Below are 20329 nucleotides of genomic sequence, written 5' to 3'. Positions count from 1 at the left end.
GCATGCAGCACCCAAGTGCTGACAAGTTTCCATTTTGTTAAATGCACCATGATGTGCAGATATTCTTACCCTACAGCATAGCGTATTTCTCTGTCCATTCTCTTGCTAACCTATTGTACCTAATTGGACAAGTATATTTAGCATTAACATATATGAAAAACTCAAAGAAATTCATATAATTCTATCTGTGCAAGATGTTAAGAACACATCACAAAAAAAAGTTGTTTCAACACAGATAGGAAAAAAGTGTTAAAGTCTTTTTTCAAGGGAAGCACCAAAATTAAACACCACACTGCTACCAAAAGAAAGCACCTAAATAACAAAGCTATCTAGAGCTAACTATATTCTATTTAACCATGGTAAGCAAAACACTGAGCAATACATACTCTGAAATACTGCCATGCATGTGAGAAAAAGTCTCCTTCACCCACAACTTCAAAGATACTAAGCCCTTTTGGTTTTAAATTATGCACTACCAAGAACAGGTGGTACTTTGACACACAAGTTCACTCCATTCTAGATTTTAAAAAAAGGCTCACTCAACAATTGCTGTCTGACAATCCACTCTTACAAGGTTTGTTAAAATATCAGTCTTACACAACTCTGTACTTACTTGTCTCTGTCTGTTTTATAGATACGTGCAATCTCTGGCACTAGTGGGTCATCTGGATTTGGATCACATAACAGTGAACAAATGGATAAGAGAACTGTAAAAAAAAAGAATTCTCAATGCAAAACAGGAGCAACAATCTCAGAAACAATGGAGCACAGATCTTTGTATTAGCACAATGTCAGCACAGAAGAGAACCTGAAAAGCTTTTTCCTGATATATGGCCTAAAAAAATTTGTAACCCAATCTAAAAAGCCCAGAATGATTTAAAAGTTCCTCAGAACTGTGTTTCCTATTTACCAATACTTACTGCTGTCAGCAAGCACACACGAGAACAGCACTGTTGTCACTGCACTATGACACAACATAGCAGTCAACAACAGCACGTTATGTATTCTCATGACCACTATATTCCATGTTTTAATATCAAACTAGAACTTCCTCCAACTATTTAAAAAAATAAATATCAGACTGAATTCCTCCTCTGTTGTAAGCTAGCAATACCCTGGTCTGCACTGATAAAACTACATGTATTGTTGTAACATAAAGGAGTAGCACTGTTGTAGGCAGCTATGAGGACTTCATCCTCTGCTCTCACACCAGCTTTGAAAGAAAAACAATAGTGACAGCATTAAAATGTAGTCAATCTACATTCAAATCACAAACCAACTCCATGGACAGACAGGAATTACAAGTTCTATAGACAGCGGAGCACTTTGATGGATCTTTTGAAGCCACAGTGACCAGTGGCTTTGAAGCAAAAGAAAATTTGATCATCATGGAAATATTTGAGAATAAAAACTGTTATGCACTATAGTAAAATAAGGAAAGCAACACAGCTTCTATTGCAGCACAACATCAGTTTATCCTGAAGTAGAATCAGTAAGCTTAGTTCATGAAGTAACGTAATACAATACCAATGCACAGTGGCAGGAAGCAACACATCAGTAACAGTCTTCTTTTGTTCATTTCCACAGAAATATGCCAGTATAACTCTGTATTTAATTCTAGACACAGTCAAAAAACTAGGTAGATTTCATTACTAAAAACTGACTTTAAATTCATCTTTAAATTAACATGCAAGCGTGTATTTAAATGGACAGCTACCAGTTTCTCAGCCTTAGCTCAAATACACCACCACTGGCCTGTTTCAGTCCAAATGCTGGCAGATTTCTCTGGCTCCAAGCTAGTAAGCTCTGCTAAGAACACTGAAGGAAGTAAGAGGCCGGACAAGGCCTTAAACAGCCATGAAGCAGAAGGTGTTAGAATAAACAATTATCCATTAAAAACGCAGGAAGGTATCATTATCAAATTGGCAAAACACAGGCTAGAATGTGTAAGGGAAATCAAAAGACCAGTAAAAACTCACAACAATCAAAGCTTTTTAGCACAATAATCAACACAAGATGGAAACATTTCTCCTTCATGGAAGTTACCTTTAGAAATAGTTAAAGCAGGAGACCACTGTGATCTTAGAATATCAAGACAAATGCTGCCATTACTGTTAATATTTGGATGATAGATTCTTGTTGTAAATGCAACCTGCAACAAGAAAAAAAAGTGTGTTTCTGTATGTGATGACGATGACATGACCCTTTTTTCTCAATCAAGGTATTAGTCAACTCAATTTACTCTAAAAGAAAAGGATTAAGCAGCTAAACTGCATCAGATTCAAGTAAGCGCACCTAAGCCACGACCTCTCAGTTTCCAGTTACCAGGCACTATTTCAAACAGAGAGGGCAAGTACAAGGCTGGTTTTAATCACAGGTGCCTACATCCGGAAGACAACACAAAGTGCCTGGACCACAGTAACACTGCTATCACAGAACTTCACATTGCAGTCACTCCAACTGTGCACTTTTATACTGACTGAAAATTGGAAGACAACGCTAGTGGTTGATAAAGCTACAAAAAAGTATACTTGACAATTACTCAGCACATTAATCCCTATCCATACTGTCACATTCCTACAGACCAACCCTAACCACTAATACTTGACAGTCCCCTCAGCAAGAACTCTTAAGAGTAACACAAAGCTAATGAGTTTTCCTATTGATTAAGAAAAAACAGAAATAAAATCCAACATCATTCCAAGACATTCAGAATCCACATATAAGAATTTGCTTCTAAAACATATGTAACACACCCATTCTTGTGGTAGCCAGAGAGGGATCTATCTAATATACTGTAAGATTGCGTGAAAAAAAGTGAGAATTAGACAATACTGCAATATAGAAGCTGACTATTTCTGTCCTGTACTCTGTTCTTTAAAGAGCACTTTTAAAGAGCCCTAATTTCACAAATGAGAAAGCAATACTTACCTTAGGTGGTTTGAAAGGGTAGTCTGTAGGAAAGTGAATTGTCAAGAAGAATACACCACCCTGATATGGACTGTCATTCTGTCAAAGCAAACAAATAATTCTCCTATTATTAATCTTTAGGACTGAGTACTGCTGAAGATGTTTTTAAATAACTAAAAGGAGAGGAAGTTTATTTAAACAACTGAACTGTTTAATCCACCAACACAAGAGAGATGCAAACACATACAGGTCACTTTCTGTATGGACCTCTCCAAGTTAGAACTTCATAGAAAACAGCTTCTCTGACACAATACACTCAGGACAACTTGGCAAAAGCATTCAAACGCCTCTGAGGCAGCTCCAGAAAGTAATGTTCATAGAGCAGGGATCCTGTCAGGTTCAAAAACTCAAGTTCTGTGTTTGGAGCTCATTTGTTACAACCAGCCCAGGGGCCACAGACAGCTCCAAGTGCCTCCCATTCCCTCCTAAGTTCCACCCTTGCCTCAGGTGCTGCTCAGGCCTGCATAAAAAAAATGTCTATACACAGTTAATTCCTTGTTCCTTGCAAAAAAAAAAAAAAAACCAAAAAAAAAACAAGACAAAAACAAAACATGGTAAATTCATTCTACAAGCACCACCAAATAAAATGCCCCATCAAGATTAAAGTGAATTTTAATTCTGTATTTGAAATTTTTAATTTTAATACTTTCTGTATTAGAAATTCACTGTAACCTAATATGGAAAACTATTTTACATTTCCCTGCTCCAAAGAAACAACTGCAGGGATAATTCATTTAGGTGTTAGCTACTAGCAGTAAAGCAACGTGTGGAAGTAAATAAGCTGATAGTAAGCAGAGAATAAAGGGAGTGACTAAATAGGGGTTGTGTAAGTTATTAGTTACAAGAAGATATAGCAAGTCTTTACTTGAAACTATAACTAAACTTCTGAAATAGAGCTAACATTTCATTGTTTAACCTGAAGATTACAATGCTTTTAATTCTAGATTCAAGGCTAGGGAAAATGAATTTGAGACACAGGGTACACCCTCAATTATTTGTAAATTGAATTTTCATATTAATTGCAAGAACATTTCACCAGTGTAAGGAAACAACTACATCTCACTTCATTAAATACAAAAAATGAAATTCTGCAACACAAGGGACTTGAAGTTGAAGACACATAGGTTATACCCTATCCAATCTCTACTGAAAACCTAGCAATCAAGATACAACTTCTTGTATTCGGTCAATAGATCCTATGCAAGGCCCTGAGGAGCCAGAAAGCAACCTTTTTACTGCATATATTCTGGGGACACATCTTCAGAATTTCAGAAACTCCTCTTAGAACACGTTAAACCAATGCAAGCTCTCTTACAGCTATTTAAGAAAATCACAGCCTGTGGAAGGGCCAGGTGATTAGTTCTGCAAGCCTCATCTGTTATTAAAGGCACTAAGCAACACCACAGGAGCACTAGAACTACTAACACCACAATTCTGTCCAATCTTGAAACAGGAATGCAGACCTTTTGACACCACAAAAACCATGTGGGGAAAAAAGGAACTGTACTTTATTAAACCAGAAGGGGAAGCTAAAATAATAAACCGGATTTAAATTCAACCAATGTTTAACACCTTATGACCATGCAGACATCAGTCATGTAAAGTTCTACTCAGTATAGTATGGCAGAACATGCCTTGCCATTTAAGCATGAATATAGCTATTGAACAGTTTTATCTTTTTGAAGCACCTAGTTAAAATCAGTGATGACCAGGAACTTCAGAATTGAGAGCCATCTTCCCAGCCAGGTGAACCTCTAATAAGCACGTATTCTGTAGCAACCTCCTAAACCCAGACTTGTAGCTAAATGTAAAGTCAGAGCAATTAAGCATCACTGATATTTAATTCCTACTCTGTAGCCTCACCAGAAGCATCACATCATGGCTGCAAGTCTACCGGCATCTAATATTTGTCTTCAAGTTACAGAAGGTTTTGTTTTCTGAATATAGATAACCAGCCCTGAGAACCCCAGATGTCAAATGTTCGCAGGTTACGTTTTCAGTAAAGGCAAGTACTTGCCTTCTTTACAAGAAAGAACTCACATTCAGGTTTCAGATGCTTATTGAACATTTAACATTGACTTTTCTCCTCCAGTCATAACTGGAACCTCACATTCCAGTGACTTTTCCCCCTTCTATTCCTAAAAGTACCCAAGATCTCAGTACATGACATCAGACCAAATAAAAAGTCCCTGTTCTGTTCTAAGATCCACACAAAAGCATCCCAACAAATTCCTGACACCGGGACCAGCTCCTAGCACAAAGTTCATGCCAGAGTCAAGCTTCAGAAAGTTAAATGCAAGCAAAATTTCTAGATGAAGTGATAATGCCTAACATTGCTCTAGAGATCATTTCAGCTGAAATACGTGTCCTCACAAAACATTCCCACAATAAAACCAGACTAATTTTCCCCCCTCCTTCATTTTCTGCTACTGTAAGGAGTACCTTTAGAACTAAAGCCTGATAAGGGTAGTTTAAGAAAAAGTAAAACAAAAAGCCCCACAGTTTCTTCCTGAATAAGAACTACTAGTTTAATATTACATCACAAGAATTAGAATACTTACAGGTCCCATAATTGTGGCTTGCCAATGAAACACTACAAAAGAAAAACTCCGCATTATTATCTATGCATGATGTGCTTTGAGTTAGCCGAGCAAAACATAAAACTTAAGGTTACTTACTGTCATCTCCAACGGGACCTGCTGAACACTGTGCTGGAGGATCACGGGCTAAGTCACTGAGTTCCTTTAGGAAAAAAAAAAGGACAAACAAATACTCAGAGAAGGAACATTAACGAACTAACTAATTTTTCACTTCATATCCAGCCAAAACCCTTAACAGTTTTTTCATACACAAACACAGAAGAATGTGCAGGAACAACTATTAGAACCACTAGATCAGCAACAAAAATGTCTTTATAGAGACAACAATCACCAAAACCAGCAATTAAGGTAAACAGCTACAATGACTATGCTTTTCCAAATATTACTACTGTAAGAAACACCTCTGCTGAAGAAGGGACAGAAAGGAAGACAGGACGCAGAGCTCAAAGCGGGTAAAGTAACTACTTCTTGGTCAAGCTTTTCAAGGATTCACTCTTAGCTAGAGAAGGCTGAAGTGGGAAGAGAGAAAGCTATTGATGAGTCTTTATGAAACAGAAAGCGTTATGTATGTAACAGCTGGTGTCAAAACTCAGAACAGAAAGGAAAAAAATTCAGTTTCATTTTCCCCACTACCCCCAGCAGGTATTTATCTTGCATATATCAAAGTAGACAGGAAAATTAAAGAGGCTGACAAGTGTTGGGATCAGGCAAAATACCTGCATTTTTTACTTTAAACTTCACATTTAAGACCATTATTCATAATTTTAAAGGCATAACTGAGCTGAGGAAACAGTTCCCTCCCTTCCTCATTACAGAGGAAATGAAAACAAACTTCAGATGGAGGGTCCCTTGTGTTGTATCAAAATTGCTGTGATCAATCAAAGAAGCTCAGCACTAATTTGTTTAAGAGCTTCACAAGTTGTTTGGAGAGTGTCTTTTAAAAATAAATGTATACATTCACAGTTTAAGAATGTAACAGATGCCTTTTCCCTTTTCCCTGCTCTCTCTTGAATATAAAAATGGCTTCAGAACCTTCTATAAATCTTTACTTGTCAAGGCATCTAGAAGTCATGAAAAGAGGGAAACCTTCAGTCCCTCTCCCATATATTAAGTTGCATGCAAGCTATTTTGCTACAAGTCTATACAAGCAATTAAAACAAGAACTTTCCATTACTTTGTCAGACATTTAAGAAACACAGACACATCTATTATGCTGGAAACACATGCATATTTGGACAAGACAGCTAACTGTTTTGCCTGGGAAGATCCACAAATTCTGCACTTCATAAAAATTTACTAAGTGTAACCCAACTCAAAATGAGGGGGGAAAAAAATCTTACGTTCCCTGTAACTTAAACACCTTGTTCATTGGTAAGATGATAGCTCCTCCAAACACAGGGAGAATAACATTTCAACATGTGAGCATGCAGAAGTCCATACATTTAAAAAAAAACACCCAAAACACATACCAAAAAACCCCCACCAAAACCCACTAAGCAAACTTAGTCCTGGATTTCCCCTTTCTACACATGCTAATTTTGATGAACTTTCTGATTAACCAGATTTCAGCTTTGTCCTGGAATCAGACCGATAAAACACAATTCTATCAGTTTTGACAAGCAATGGCACAATGAAATTAATATTACAGCTCATTTCGCTGCTGCTATTATTTAGAAGCAAGAGCAACAGTTCTTTTCAGATCATCACAGTAAACTGATTTAGAATGCATTTCTCTACACTTATCAGGGATTATTATCAGGGGTCCCTGTGATGGATTTATTTCTGCCATGATATATCACTTAACAGGTCCATATGTTGCTCAGCACCCTCCAAAAAGTTTGCTAAGTTAGATTGGTATTATCCAAGTAAAGGCAAACAAGAAATGTAGAAGATGAACAATCAACCATTTCCAAAATATAAGAGAAAAAAAGATATCTGGTCCCTTAAAATACATTGTAGCAATAAAATAAGCAGAAAGACAAAAATGTTACTATTTTAGTGTTGTTGTGTAGTTATTACTGGATTATTTGATTTAATCTGGGAAGATCAGATTCTTTTTTTTTTTAAAAAAAACCCTATCACAGGGACCAAGAACTATGAAAAGGCTCTTCATGCAGTTTATGAAAATTATAAAAATAAGTAGCAAGACAAGGATGAGAAAAGATCAGCATAAAGTGGACTGTCAGAGGTATGTGCATTAGACTAGAGTACTCTTCAAAAGATAGCAGTATCTTCAGAGAAACCAGAAATCAGTACCCAAGATAAAAATAAGGTATTTTAATACAGGAGGAAAATTAGAGTATATCAGTAATTCAACTAGGAAAAGTAAATATAAGTAGGATTACAAATGTAAAACAAACACTAAATTTAGTAAGTTCCACTGAAATATTTCTGCAAAACACACCCTTCCGTAATATTAAGAATAATTTACAAGCTGAGACACACAAATTTAATATTCCAGTCTCCAGTTGTTTCAAAATACATGTCCATGCAGAGTTGCCCCTTTTAACTACTTGAACTGTTCTAGAGAAAACAAGCAGTGATTTTCATAAGCTAAAGGACTAAGTTTTGTCTGGCCCAAAACACATCAGTAAAAAACCTTAACTGTGCTAAACAAAGCAGTTCAAAATACTGATAAGGTTAGAAATGCATGAAAGACCACTTAGCATTGCAACCCCAGAACAAGTATTTCACCCACTATATTCAGGAAGAAAAGAAGCTGAGGCAGCACACATCCTTGTGCTTGCTTCTCTTAGGTGCTACGGTCAGAAGAGCGAAGTTTGCAGTGAAGTTGTTTGCTTCAGCGGAGTGTGAAGTGTCACAGAAAATGTCAAGCAAACATGAACCGCACTGGCTAGCTTTGCCTGCTTACAGTAACACCAGACCCATTTCACCTCCCTGTGAAGTGTGCAACATCGCACATCTACAGAAAAGGAGGGAGGCTTTCTGCCACACGGGAGCAGAAAGGTCCCTGTGGAATTTTAAGCACCTCCCTCTGAAAGCTACCACTGCTGAATCCAACAAACTGGAATAACTAGAAACTAAACAAGTAGAGGCACATGGGCTGTGATATTTGTTGCACAGTTGAAGCATTTCATTCAAGGAATGGGAGCTTTTTTTTTTTTAAGGCTTCCCACTCAGCAGCAGAAACACAAACTGACCTTCTCAGCTTAGCAATCAAGAGCAAATAGTCTATAACTGGAAAATACTTAAGCTGAAAAATACCTCTGACATCAAACTAAGCTTCATCATTTCCATAAGCAATTTTTTTTTTTTTAAATAAACTAGCTCATGATTGTTCCCCTGCTTTCACCCATTTCTCACAAAGACCACATTAAGTTTAATTTTACAAAGAAACATTTAACCAGTGTTTTGAATTTACCTAGTATTCTAGAATTAAAAAATGTTCAAGCACTGTTCTGTAAATTTTCTAGTATAATGGCTGTATGCTTCTAATATTCCTTCTGCTGCAATACTTGTACCTCCAACTTTGCTTCTTTTTGTTTACATTCAGTTTCAGTAGCGCTCTCCTTGGTCAAGAGGTATTAAGCTACATCCCAAACTCTTAAAAATCCCATAAATCAAACCCACATTTCCCTGGAGTCAGCTGCTACAGTTTTTCACTTTGCAGGTGGCTTAAGAAAAAATATAAAATCCCATGAAGCAAATTCCAAAGACTTTACATAGCAACAATAGCCCAAATTTGGTTCAGAGTGATGCGTTATGTGCCCATCGGAAAGGATTAGTCTTGAATTACAACCATGACTAGCAGCCTCTGGCACTGCCAGAGGTTTCCGGTATAGCTCCAGCATATCACCCTTTCTGTGTCCCAGTTTCCAAATATAAAGCTGTGATAGTTCCTACCTCTCCACAAGGATGATTAGTCACTTAGCATTTTACAGATTTAAAGGCCATTTAAGTGCCAATGCTACTGTTAGAGGACAACGGTAACGTAGCATATTCAATACACGCACAATTCTGCAACAGAGGTTGGGAACGGAGAGATAACTCTAACCACAGCAACAGCAGCCATCCCTGCAGACAGACAGACCTGCTTTAACACAAACTCAGACCACAGTCTTCTGCCAGTTTCCCATTCTGTAGTGAGAAGCAGTTACACTAAACAGCCCCATTCTCAACCTTCTCTCTTCTCTTTCTCTATCCACCAGAAAGCTAACAAAAAAATAAACTAATGTTTTCAAGAAATAAATGCTTATAAAAAGCTAACTAATCTGCTTGCTTTGTACAAATATAATCGTAACACAGAAAATAGGGCTTATGCTTCAAATGATACTCCAAAACACTGACACATGTGAACGCAGGACTACGATCCTACCATAAACCACTTCTTTTGGGGGGCAGGTGGGGAACAGAAAAGCTGCTGAAAAACCCTTAAACTGTTCCTCTCTACCAGCTATTTCAAAGATTATAGCTCTCTACCAGCTATTTCAAAGATTATAGAAGTCATACTAAAGGATGAAGAAAATTTAAAGAATGACAAAGGATACCTCATCCAAATACACATGAGCAAGACTGTAAAGGAAAATATTAAGGGAACTAGCTGCTTTTCTCACAGAAGTTTTCAGGTCTGAGCAAATTTTTTAAGTAGTAACATCCTGATGCCTACCAAGCTGCCTTTCTGCAAGGTACCAAGTAAAGCAGTATCTGCGGCAGCTCCTTTTGTTTCTCATTTGTCAGAATTCATACTCCCTGTGGCACTACTGCTACATTTTTCTAGTTTAAGCTGGAAATAGCCAGGGCTTATTTTTAATGATAGTAGCAGCTGACAAATACAGAGTGGCAGAAGATCAGTCCCATCAGAGTGACAGAACATCACCCATTTTCCTCCGCAAGCATAAACTCAGTTAGATTAATACTGGTTTGTAATGATTTAATATTGGTTTGTAACACATGATTTATTAAAATCATATATTGCAGCTTTCTGGTTTGTAATCAAGAAAGCATAATGGAAAAAGTAGGGTTAATTTCCTTTAAGTTTCCAGACAATAACTCATCCTACCTTGAAGGGCATGAAAGGTGATATGCAGTTAAATCAGAAGTTTAAATTAAAAAACCCCCAACTTTTAAGCAAAAAACGCCCCCCCCCCCCCCAATATCTATTAATTTGAGTGCTTGTCTAATGTTGTCAGTGTCAAACAGGGCATTTCAAACTCCAAGCATCCAAAAATCCATCACTGCATTAGTCTTGCTTATTAGCTCACAGCTGAAAACAGCTTTAAAAAAGAAGGAAGGATTGGAAGCAGCTATAAAGGGAGGGGAAGAACATTTAAGCTTGTTTGAAGATTAAGAAGTGTCAACCAACAAAGAACTACTGCCTCATCCCACACACCTGCATCTGCAACCTTTTTGCAGCACAAAAATTAATTACCCCTGAAAGCAGAAAGTAATAGTTTGAAAAAAACACCAAATGTGGATTTCTAAGCTGAATAAGAAAGCAATGGCACAATACACATCACAAGACAAGTTTAACCAGCAGAAAATTATCAGTTTCAAAGAAGCTGGCCATTTGGCTAACAATAAATGGATCGAAACCTAAGTATAAAGACAGTGCATGATACAGAAAGATGTACGTTCCTGTCATTACAAAAAAAACCAGAAACAAAACTTAGCACAAATATGCAGAGAAAACACATGAAAAGCAGTCACAGAAAACAGCAAGGGCCGAAGAGTAAAAATAGAACAGTTTTTAAGAGACCCAAAACATGACCAGGAATGTACCAGTTGTGACTGTCCCCATCTTAATTATTCTGCTGCTTCTATCTTTCATGGTTCTTCTTTATCAAGCCTTTACTACTAGATTTTTCAGGCTACACACTGCCTATTGTCTGTACAATCTATAACAGCAATATCATAATGGTATATTAAAAGAAAAACATAGAAACATTCATTTTTTTAAGCCTTACACTCAAGGAAGGAAATGCCAGACTGCTGTGCAACTGTAATTGAGTCACTTTGTGTGCTTGGACTATGATACAAACTACTCAGATGACTACACACTCTCTTTTCAAAGAGCCTACCTTTCAGTACACAAGCCCTCCGTGAATGAGACTATTGTCTACAGCTCTTCTCATCTATTCTGAGATCTGGAAGGTGTACAATGGTAGGTAACAGCTTTTGGCAAATTTCAGAGTGGATCTGTACTGTATTCCAACCTTTTGCAGAGTTCAACTCTGCAGCTGGACAGATCCGACTGGAAAAGGAGCTGTTATCAACCTTCCTTTCCTGGTCACTCAGAAAAGGCTTTTGGAACAAACTTTGAAAGAAGGTGGCAAGTACACACCCATAGTCATGCTCTGAACTGTGTGGCTCATTTCCCCCAAAGTCATCAAAATCCACAGCAGCTGTCTTACTCAAGATGAAGAAAATCTGACTGCTTTACACACATCAGTTCTGTGGTACTACAACGATTACCATTCCCTGAAAATAACAGAGCTATTAAAACACCCATGGGCAGTCTAGAATGAGGGCTGTGCACACTGACTACCTACCCATTCAATAACTGGGTATTTTAATTCTGGCATTCCCAAGCTTTTGAATATTGGACCCTGGAACTTAGCATACTTTCCACTTGGAGTTTTTTTCGTGCAAGAACCACTGAACTTCAGTTCTGTAAACCAGGACTACAATGCAGCCCCCAAAAAAGGTAACTTGTACTAAGAAGCCGTAAGAGAAGCAGCAAGACACACCTAGCTAAATGAAACTGAGTGACTGGGAAACAGTGATGTACTTGGAAAGAAGTCTGAATTCCAAGTAAGGCACTCTGGCCTGATGGCTACCACTCAGGAATGAGATTTTGGCATTGTGATAGACAATTTCACACAAATGCTGGTTTAACACTCATTAGATGCTAGGGTTTGGCAGCATTACAGGAGAGCCTTCCAACACACTGCCCTGCAGCTCGTCAAGGGTGCAGCAGAACCCCAGTCACCTGCATCCAATGCATCAACTGAAAGCAGCAGCAGCTGTACATGCACTGCCCTGGACTCCATGCAACAGGGCCCTCCTAGACTTTACCGAGCCTACAGAAACAGCTTTGGGGATGGATGGCACACGGGGCAAGTTTTTGTAGAAATTACAAGCAGCCTTAATTGGGCGCTTAACCTTGCCAAGTCTGCCCTTTCTGAATAAAGGCACAAGAATTCTCCATGTTCTCAAGGAAATGTATGGAAATGAGGATCGCACAACAATGTTATCAAATTAATATTCTAACAAGTAACACCACACCTGTAATCACTGTGGTGAATTCATTGTTTAGATGTAGTCTGATCTATTATTCTTAAATTTACTACTTTAATAAACTCTGAAAATCAGCTCTGCTTTTAAAAAACTGTCTTGACTTTTACCTGTCCATGTTTTGTATGGATCCAAAGATACATGTGGAAGCTACTGCAATATATCATAGGGGTATATCCCATGAATACAGCTATGCAGGGATGATTACACTAGCTTACCTACAGCTCTGCAATTACCCTAACGTTATTATGCTATCACATGTAACTACCCTTCATAATAGTTCTGTTTTGAACAGCTAGTGGTAGAGATGCAAAACTAAGGGCCTGTCTGTAGGATGAGCTCCACCTCAGCTATCTAGAGAAAACCAATGTCCACAAGGGTCTTGAAAAAAAAATATACAATAAGTAAAAAGCGTTTAAAATCGTGTTTGTGAACAGACCCTGAATTAGGGGAACAGAAGGGGGCCATTGCTCATCTGGTAAATTGTGATTCAGAAGATTCTCCTGAATTACTCAAGGCAAGAAGAAATTAAAACTAAGGCTAAAAAGAAAACCAAAAAGTCTGGTTACCTGATTTGGAGAATTATCCAGCATTATTACTCAAATAAGCCAGCAAAGGTTGGGAAACACTGCCTTAGAGCAGGACACTCGCCTATACTAGAAACTTAAAGGAGCTCTTGGAAGAGCTCTCAGAAGCAATGAGCACCTGGCCAACCTAACTCCAGGTTACAAAGAAAGCTTGCTATAAAGTTAGCTGAGCACTTAACACAATCCTCATGCCCTTCCATCAGGAAGGCCTAAAGCACTTTAGCATCTGCACTCAGTTCAGCTTGCAACTCTGGTGTCCAGATGCTTGTGGGAAGGATTAAACATTTGTCTCTTTTTACTGGGCCCTAACATTTGCAAAGCAGTCTACAATCCCTCCATCTTGCTTTCTTAAAATGAGAATTAAAAAAAACACTATCACAATTACACTGGAAAAAAACTGCAGAAGATCCTGAAGATGTCTAGCATATCATGTATCTCAAAGGGATGAGATTCAGAACAAAGGCTTCCTTTACACAAAATTTTAATACTAAGCTTACTGTGGGTAAGAAGGCTTTGAATAATGTTTGAATAATTTTAAAAATCCCCTCTCTTTAGCTTTCAGTCCTGAATCCTGCAATGCTCAATTAGGCCCATTCTTCAACATTAAACCTTGTCTACATCCAAGTGTTCTACAAAGAGTTGCCAACAGCATAAACACCAATTTAAACTTGTGAATAATTTTTTTTCAACGCAACATACTACATTTAATGTATCAGATCAGCGCCCCATAAAAAGCCCACTGAAGGGAAAGTTTTTTAAAAAGCTCCTATACTTTCAATTTAGTGTCTGAGGCGTTAATGTTAGATTCAAGAAGTTTACAAAACTCTTCAGCATGTGCAACTCAACACAGTTTAAGACTCTGTTCTGATAAAGCCAACTGGACAAAAAGCAACTGCATATAAAAATGCACTACTGTCTGCAATCGTATGTACATTCCCCTTGCTGATTTAATTTCTTACCCTAATTCTTTTTTCTCCTGCATATTATACCAGCAGGTTAATACATCACATCAGCCACAGGAGAAAATGCATGCCTGTAATTCAGCCTTTTCAACGTAAGCTACAGCATCTTAGCCTAAACTACCAACAAAAGTCAGCTTATACTGAGATATCAGACCTAATGCTGACACGCAGACCACATGTTCCCATCTGCCAGCTCTGATGCACAGGGGAGGGACCTATACAAGAACACAGGGCAGACAGTTACAAAGTGGCAAAACCTTAATATTTGCAACAGAAAGATTTATCTGAGCTAGAGTATGAATGCCCTAATCTGAACCACGCAAAAACTCTGCCCGTTTCTGCTCCTCCTTACCAGCTGTCACTTGACATCTCAGACAAGGTTAAGAACCTCCATCCCCTCTCTCTCCTCCCAACACAGTTCAACCAAGTGGACACAGAAAATGTCCGCGGGTGGAGGATGATGCCAGGCTAGAGGTTGCCTCCACAAGGAACAGAGATGCCTTTGGCAAGAGGCAGTTTACTGCTTTGTATTCAACAGCTGCTACTTACAGCTGTTTACATCCTTCCCCCACCCTTTACCCATTAATGTATGAGTGCAACGAAAGGCCTTAATGCTTCAGAGCTGGTTACAGACTGGGGAGGTGGTTGAAGGGAGCTCTTTCTGCTGTGGAGTCCTACATCAGCTCTTCTGTAGAAGAAATTTATGCAGTGAATAATAGCAAAAGCACTGGCTTATTTTAACAAAACAGATCTTTAAAAGCTGGAATGATTGTGAAGAGTATCTTGGCTGGACAACGTTTATACCCTGTACATTATCCCACCCAAATCCTTCACATACTGGAGATCTCTGTTTTTAAGGTATGCAAGAAGTACCCATCTAATGGAACACTGATCTCTGAAGTTCTGTAAATTACTTAAGTGAAATTACAATCCCCTTCTTCCCCCATTCCAATGCACATATTTGAAAACCTATGCTGACTGGGAACTTGTTTCACGAGCACAGTGCCCAATTAACAGGAGAAATCTTTAAGTTACTGCAGTCCAAACTTTCTAGTTAAGTAAGCATCAGTTTTTCTCTCTCATAAAAAATGATCTGTTCTTAAAACTCTTCCAAGACCTTAGTAAATGCTGGACTTGAATATGGGTATCAAGCCTACCCAATTAAGGAGCGTTATTTCCACTGTAATGACATTAATTTCATAGTATAAATGTCACTTTTGACTACTCAGATAAGCTAAATCTTAAACAGATTTTAGGTGATGACAACTTTCATCTGACACTTAATTTTATTCTGACTTGTACAAAAACACTGAAGTTCTTCCATACTCCTGCCTCCTGAACTCCATTACTGAAATCTCATGATTTAAAACAAACCACTGCCTTCTGGCTCAACACAACCCTTCTAACCACCAAGTGCCATAGCTGCACTGCATTATCTACTTGAGGCAGGACTCTCTATACCCCTGGATGCTCCAAATAGTTAAGGTGAATTAACTCAAGTAAAAAAAGACAATTCAATACATACAGAAAGCACTCACAAAGGTTTAAAGCATTTTAACTAAGCTTAGATCAACAGCATCTCATTAGCTAGTTAAGATTAACTTTCTGAGCCCCTAAACAGACAAATCCAGACTTACTTCTAGACATTCATTCAAAGCATAAGATCAGTCACACAACTTCAAGTTATTTAACTATTTTGAGTAAGACCAGCAAACGAAATCCAAGACTGCCTGCAAAAATAAAGTATTGTAGCTTTCATTCTGAGAACACAATTTGATTCCAAACAGCTTTTTCTAGTTAGTATGGAATTTCAAAAAAATATCTTAAGTTCAAACAAAGAGAGTAGTAGTTTAAAACAAAATAAGCAGACTTTGTAACTCTGAATCACTCCTACAAAAGTTTACCTTTGGTTAAACTAATGCAGATTTCTACGCTGCCTTCATTGCTCCATACTACATCCAATCTCTGAAAAATATTGTGTACCTCCAGAGTTAGTAGCATTTCTTACTATGAGCATCTGGAGGAAGGGGGGGGTAAAGTTGCAATTAATTATACATCTAAGATTAGCAGTGGAGGCTATAGCCTTAAGCAAAATATTTATTTAGTCTCCACTCCACCACTGTCAATGAAGCCTTCTACCTGTACTTAAGTAGTGATAAATGATTTTGCCACCTTCAGCCTTCAGGATGTCAACTCCGCTTCAGATTTTTCTAATAAAATACACCAACATAATGATGCTGGCTTGTGCTATGCTTAACCAAATGGACATAAAACACAGCAGGGTCAAGTTTTCTGAAGGATTTCAGAGGTGAGACATTTCATGCATACATCTCCTGTATTAATTCTATTTTCAGCCTGTTCAAGATCATTACTTACACCTTTTATACTACCTCACTTTAATGGATGTGTACAGCAGTGATAAAATGGATGTATATCAACAATGTAACATTCCCAAGCTTTCTCAATTTTACTCATTCCCAATTCCCTACTCCTGCATAAGTGCTTCCTTACTACCAGATCACCATCATTCGAAGCGGAAGCACCAACAGGCTGCAGCAATTACAAGATGTGCATTTAGCAGGAACCACTCAACACTTCAGACCAAGACAATGTGCCACCAGCATCTATCAAGCATTTAGATACAAGCTTATGAATCAGCATGAATTTGTGGAAAAAAACCCCAAACCCACAACTGGTGGGTAAATTTCATCCTCAGGAAAGGAAACAGTTAAAATTAAGATGCAGGTTCACACTACTCCATGGCAAAAGCACTCACTTCTTATAATAAAACTGCAACTCTTTTCAAAGCAAGCCTCATCAAGAAAAGCAGAGTTTTGCCAACTGAATGCAAGCTACCTTCAGAACAGATGGCACAGGTGCGATGATGAGCTCCAGCATAACACAATCTTGCCGGGGACAGACTATGTACCTGACAAGTACTTCAGTTTGGACAGTGCTTTACAAAGGGCATTCCAGAAGTACATCCCAACGCATAACCCATGAATACCCATGTGCTTTCATTTCCAAGCCAAAAGCAGAATATGCCAGTTCCGTGTTAAGTAGGAGTTGTATTCTGAACGTGTAACATACCTCAGATTAAATTTACAGACACTAATACAGTCTGAAAGTCTGATTCACCCAATGTAATAAAGAATTTTATTTTGCTCGATATATCAAGTCAATAAAGCCAAAGACAGCCAAACAGACTGAAAATACCTTCACTGGTGCATCTGGGATGTCATCTGCTGCAGGAGACGATGAATTCTAGTTCTGACAGGTAATACCACAAGAAAGACTAAATCAGCTACGTGTGATTACAACGTTCTGAGGTCCTGGTCTCTCTTTAGACTCTTCTGATCTAGTGCCAACAATGAGTTTCAAGGTCTGATTTGTGACCTTACAATTGGAAGACAGGGGATCTCAGCTCACTGGTGACAGAGTGCCGTTCTCTGGCTTTACCAGCCAGCAAGATTAAAATCTAAATACACAACCACCCTGTTACAAAATTGGCCATGCTATATTTGGATTTCAGCCTCAATCCCATCCCAGTAAACATTTGTATTGGAAACCATGCCTGTAAAGAAAGCTACTTGCAAGCAGTGGTTTCATTCTAGCAAACCATCTTTTTCCAGCTTGGCAAATACGAAATCAAAACTGTAAACCCTATGTGAACCTGGAAGCGTATCTTGTAGCATAGTGTGATTAAAGTGATTTAAAAAAGCACCTTCAAAAAAAACCCCAAACCAAAAAGAACCCTAACCCAACCGTCTCACCGGTCCTAAACTCTAGCACAGGGCAAAGGAAGAAGCTTGCTACACTACACAGTGCCACAAAATGTCAATACAGGACAAGAGACTGCACAGAACAGGCCCAAACCTTGAAGTCAGAGGTGACTTACTGATTCAAGAGTCATGGTGAATGGTTTTAAGGTTTTGACCACTAGATTACTATGTAAGTGGAGGCTTGTCTTGGTTTGTGTTTGACAATATATTCCTACCTGCAGCGCCTGAATGTGTTTCATAAGCATGAGTTGATGACAAAGCATTCCAGGGAGTATCCTAGCTGTGTTTCAACTCAAGTGATATCATCCACCACAAGAACAAGTTCTGATGGCAGATTCAAAAGGAATTGTTTTCAAATTCTTGTGAGAGCGCAGCCATACTCTGAAGACGACTCATTTAGCTACCACTAACCCAGAATAGATTTTAAATTTTCAGGGATAACAGAACTATCATTTCACTCATAAATTATAAATAAGCTCATTCTGACTAAAATATGCCCGCAAGCACTGCCAGAGATGTGAAATTACAGCAGGCAAACTTTATACACCCTCTGTAAAAGGTGTTTTGTGCACCGAAGTTCAGTCCCCCGATTCCAGGACGCGCTGACTTTCTGCCATCTTGGCAGGCTCCGAGATGACCAAGAAACTCCTCTCAGCTCTCGAAATACGTAACCGCTCCACGTCGCTCGCGTAGGAGCACAGATCAGCAGCGACTTCCCGGTAACGCCACTGCGCTCCCATGGCGTTTGCAATTACATCCCAGCAATTCCCAAACCCAAACTGCTATCGCCAAGGAATCCTAAAGCTGCCCAAGCACGACCTCACGTCGGGAGCCTCAGTCTTCCCCGGGAGACGTTTAAGCCCCCCCCCCCCCCCAAAAAGCCCCACACTCCAAAAAAACACAAAAAATCCCCCCCCCCCCCAAACCGGCCACACTTTCATCACCTCGGCATTTTTTCCGAGTTAGCCTTGAAGTTACTCCACCCGGCTCCGATTGTGCAACGGGGCGGCGGCGGCGCGGTGCGCGCTCCCGCCGGCGCGGGGGGCGAGGCGAGGCGGCCAGCGCTCCCCGGGCGGGCCCGGCCGGCCCCGGGCTGCCGGGGAGCGAATGCGGGAGCCGATGGCACCGCGGCGGCTGCTCCGGAGCCGACGGGAGCGCGGACGCGCGGGTGTGTGTGTCATGTTATTGCAGAAAGCGAGAGATCCCGGAAAGAACCCGAACTAGGCGAACCCGCCGCCATCTTACAATGCGGGAAAGAAGTTGCACGCCAGAGGGGAGAGACCGGCCCGAGAGGCCGGCCGCCTGCCCCGGGCTGGGCCGCCATCGGGCCGAAAGCCCCTCCGGCACACACCTACCGGCACCATCCGGGCCGACCGGCGGCGGAGGGGCAGTGGCGGCGACGCCACCGCCGCGCCGGAGTGGCTCCGGGTTGCGCTGACATTTGAGCGTCCCCAGGAGCTGCCGCTCCCCGCCCCAACCAAGCCTTCCCTCCCACCCACTCCACCCCCCCCGGCAGCCCTGGCCGACCTCCGAGGCCCCGGGCCTAGGCCCGGAGAGACCGGCCTCGCCGCCCCAGCCGGGCCGCGGCCTCGCCGGAAGGAACCGGCCGCTGCCCGGCCTCGCTCCGCCGGCCTCCCGCCTCCCCTCCCCTCCCCCCCGCCGAGCCCGGCTGGAGCGCCGCCGGAGCCGTGCCCTCTTCTCCCAGGGCGGGGGGGGGGGGGGGGGGGGGGGGAACCAGAACTAAAAATAAAAAAGGGCCGAAGTGGGGAGGGGGGGCAGCGGGGGGCAGGCGGAGGAGGAGCCGCGGCGCTCACCTTGTTGATGCGTTTCAGCGCCATTGTGTGCGAGTGCCGCCGCCGCCGGGCCCGTCTGTGCGCCGCGGTGACTCCGCGCTCCGCTCGCGCCGAGGGGGGGCCGGGAGGGAGGGAGCAAGCGAGGAGGAGGAGGAGGAGGAAAGCGGAGAGGGGGGAGGGGGCAGCTGCGCTTCTCCTTCCTCCGGAAACAGCCGAGGGGGGCGCCCGACCGGAGCGCGGCGGACGCCCGGAGTCCCGCCTGCCTGCGGGCAGCGAGGCCGTGCGCCGGGGAGGCCGCCGGGGGAGCGCTCCACCCGCCGCGCCGCTCCGCCGCCTCCCGTCACCGCCGGGAGGAGGAAGGGCGTGTGTGGGGTAGGGGGT

At 40.9% G+C, this 20329-nt stretch overlaps 1 protein-coding gene across 4 annotated transcripts in view; it reads right to left on the bottom strand.

Moving 5' to 3' along the window:
- Positions 1–20329, bottom strand: part of UBE2D3 (ubiquitin conjugating enzyme E2 D3) — a 22768-nt gene extending 2439 nt beyond the window's left edge. Inside the window, exons 1-7 of one of the 4 annotated variants that reach the window (XM_080386610.1) lie at positions 19970–20329; positions 5649–5712; positions 5532–5563; positions 2932–3009; positions 2047–2152; positions 614–707; positions 70–119 (exon numbers count right to left, since the gene is read on the bottom strand). In XM_080386610.1, the coding sequence (XP_080242736.1) occupies positions 71–119; positions 614–707; positions 2047–2152; positions 2932–3009; positions 5532–5563; positions 5649–5712; positions 19970–19993 (447 nt within the window). In that variant the 5' untranslated portion in view covers positions 19994–20329 and the 3' untranslated portion in view covers position 70. Of the gene's footprint in view, positions 1–69; positions 120–613; positions 708–2046; positions 2153–2931; positions 3010–5531; positions 5564–5648; positions 5713–19099; positions 19154–19682; positions 19753–19969 lie in introns of those variants that run through there. The other 3 variants (XM_080386613.1, XM_080386612.1, XM_080386611.1) reach the window with 3 other exon arrangements.

The sequence above is a fragment of the Falco punctatus genome, assembly GCF_963210335.1.
Source record: "Falco punctatus genome assembly, chromosome: 1".
Taxonomy (NCBI): Eukaryota; Metazoa; Chordata; class Aves; order Falconiformes; family Falconidae; genus Falco; species Falco punctatus.
Note: the sequence above shows the minus strand (reverse complement) of the source record. Positions and strands in the feature narration are given on the sequence as shown.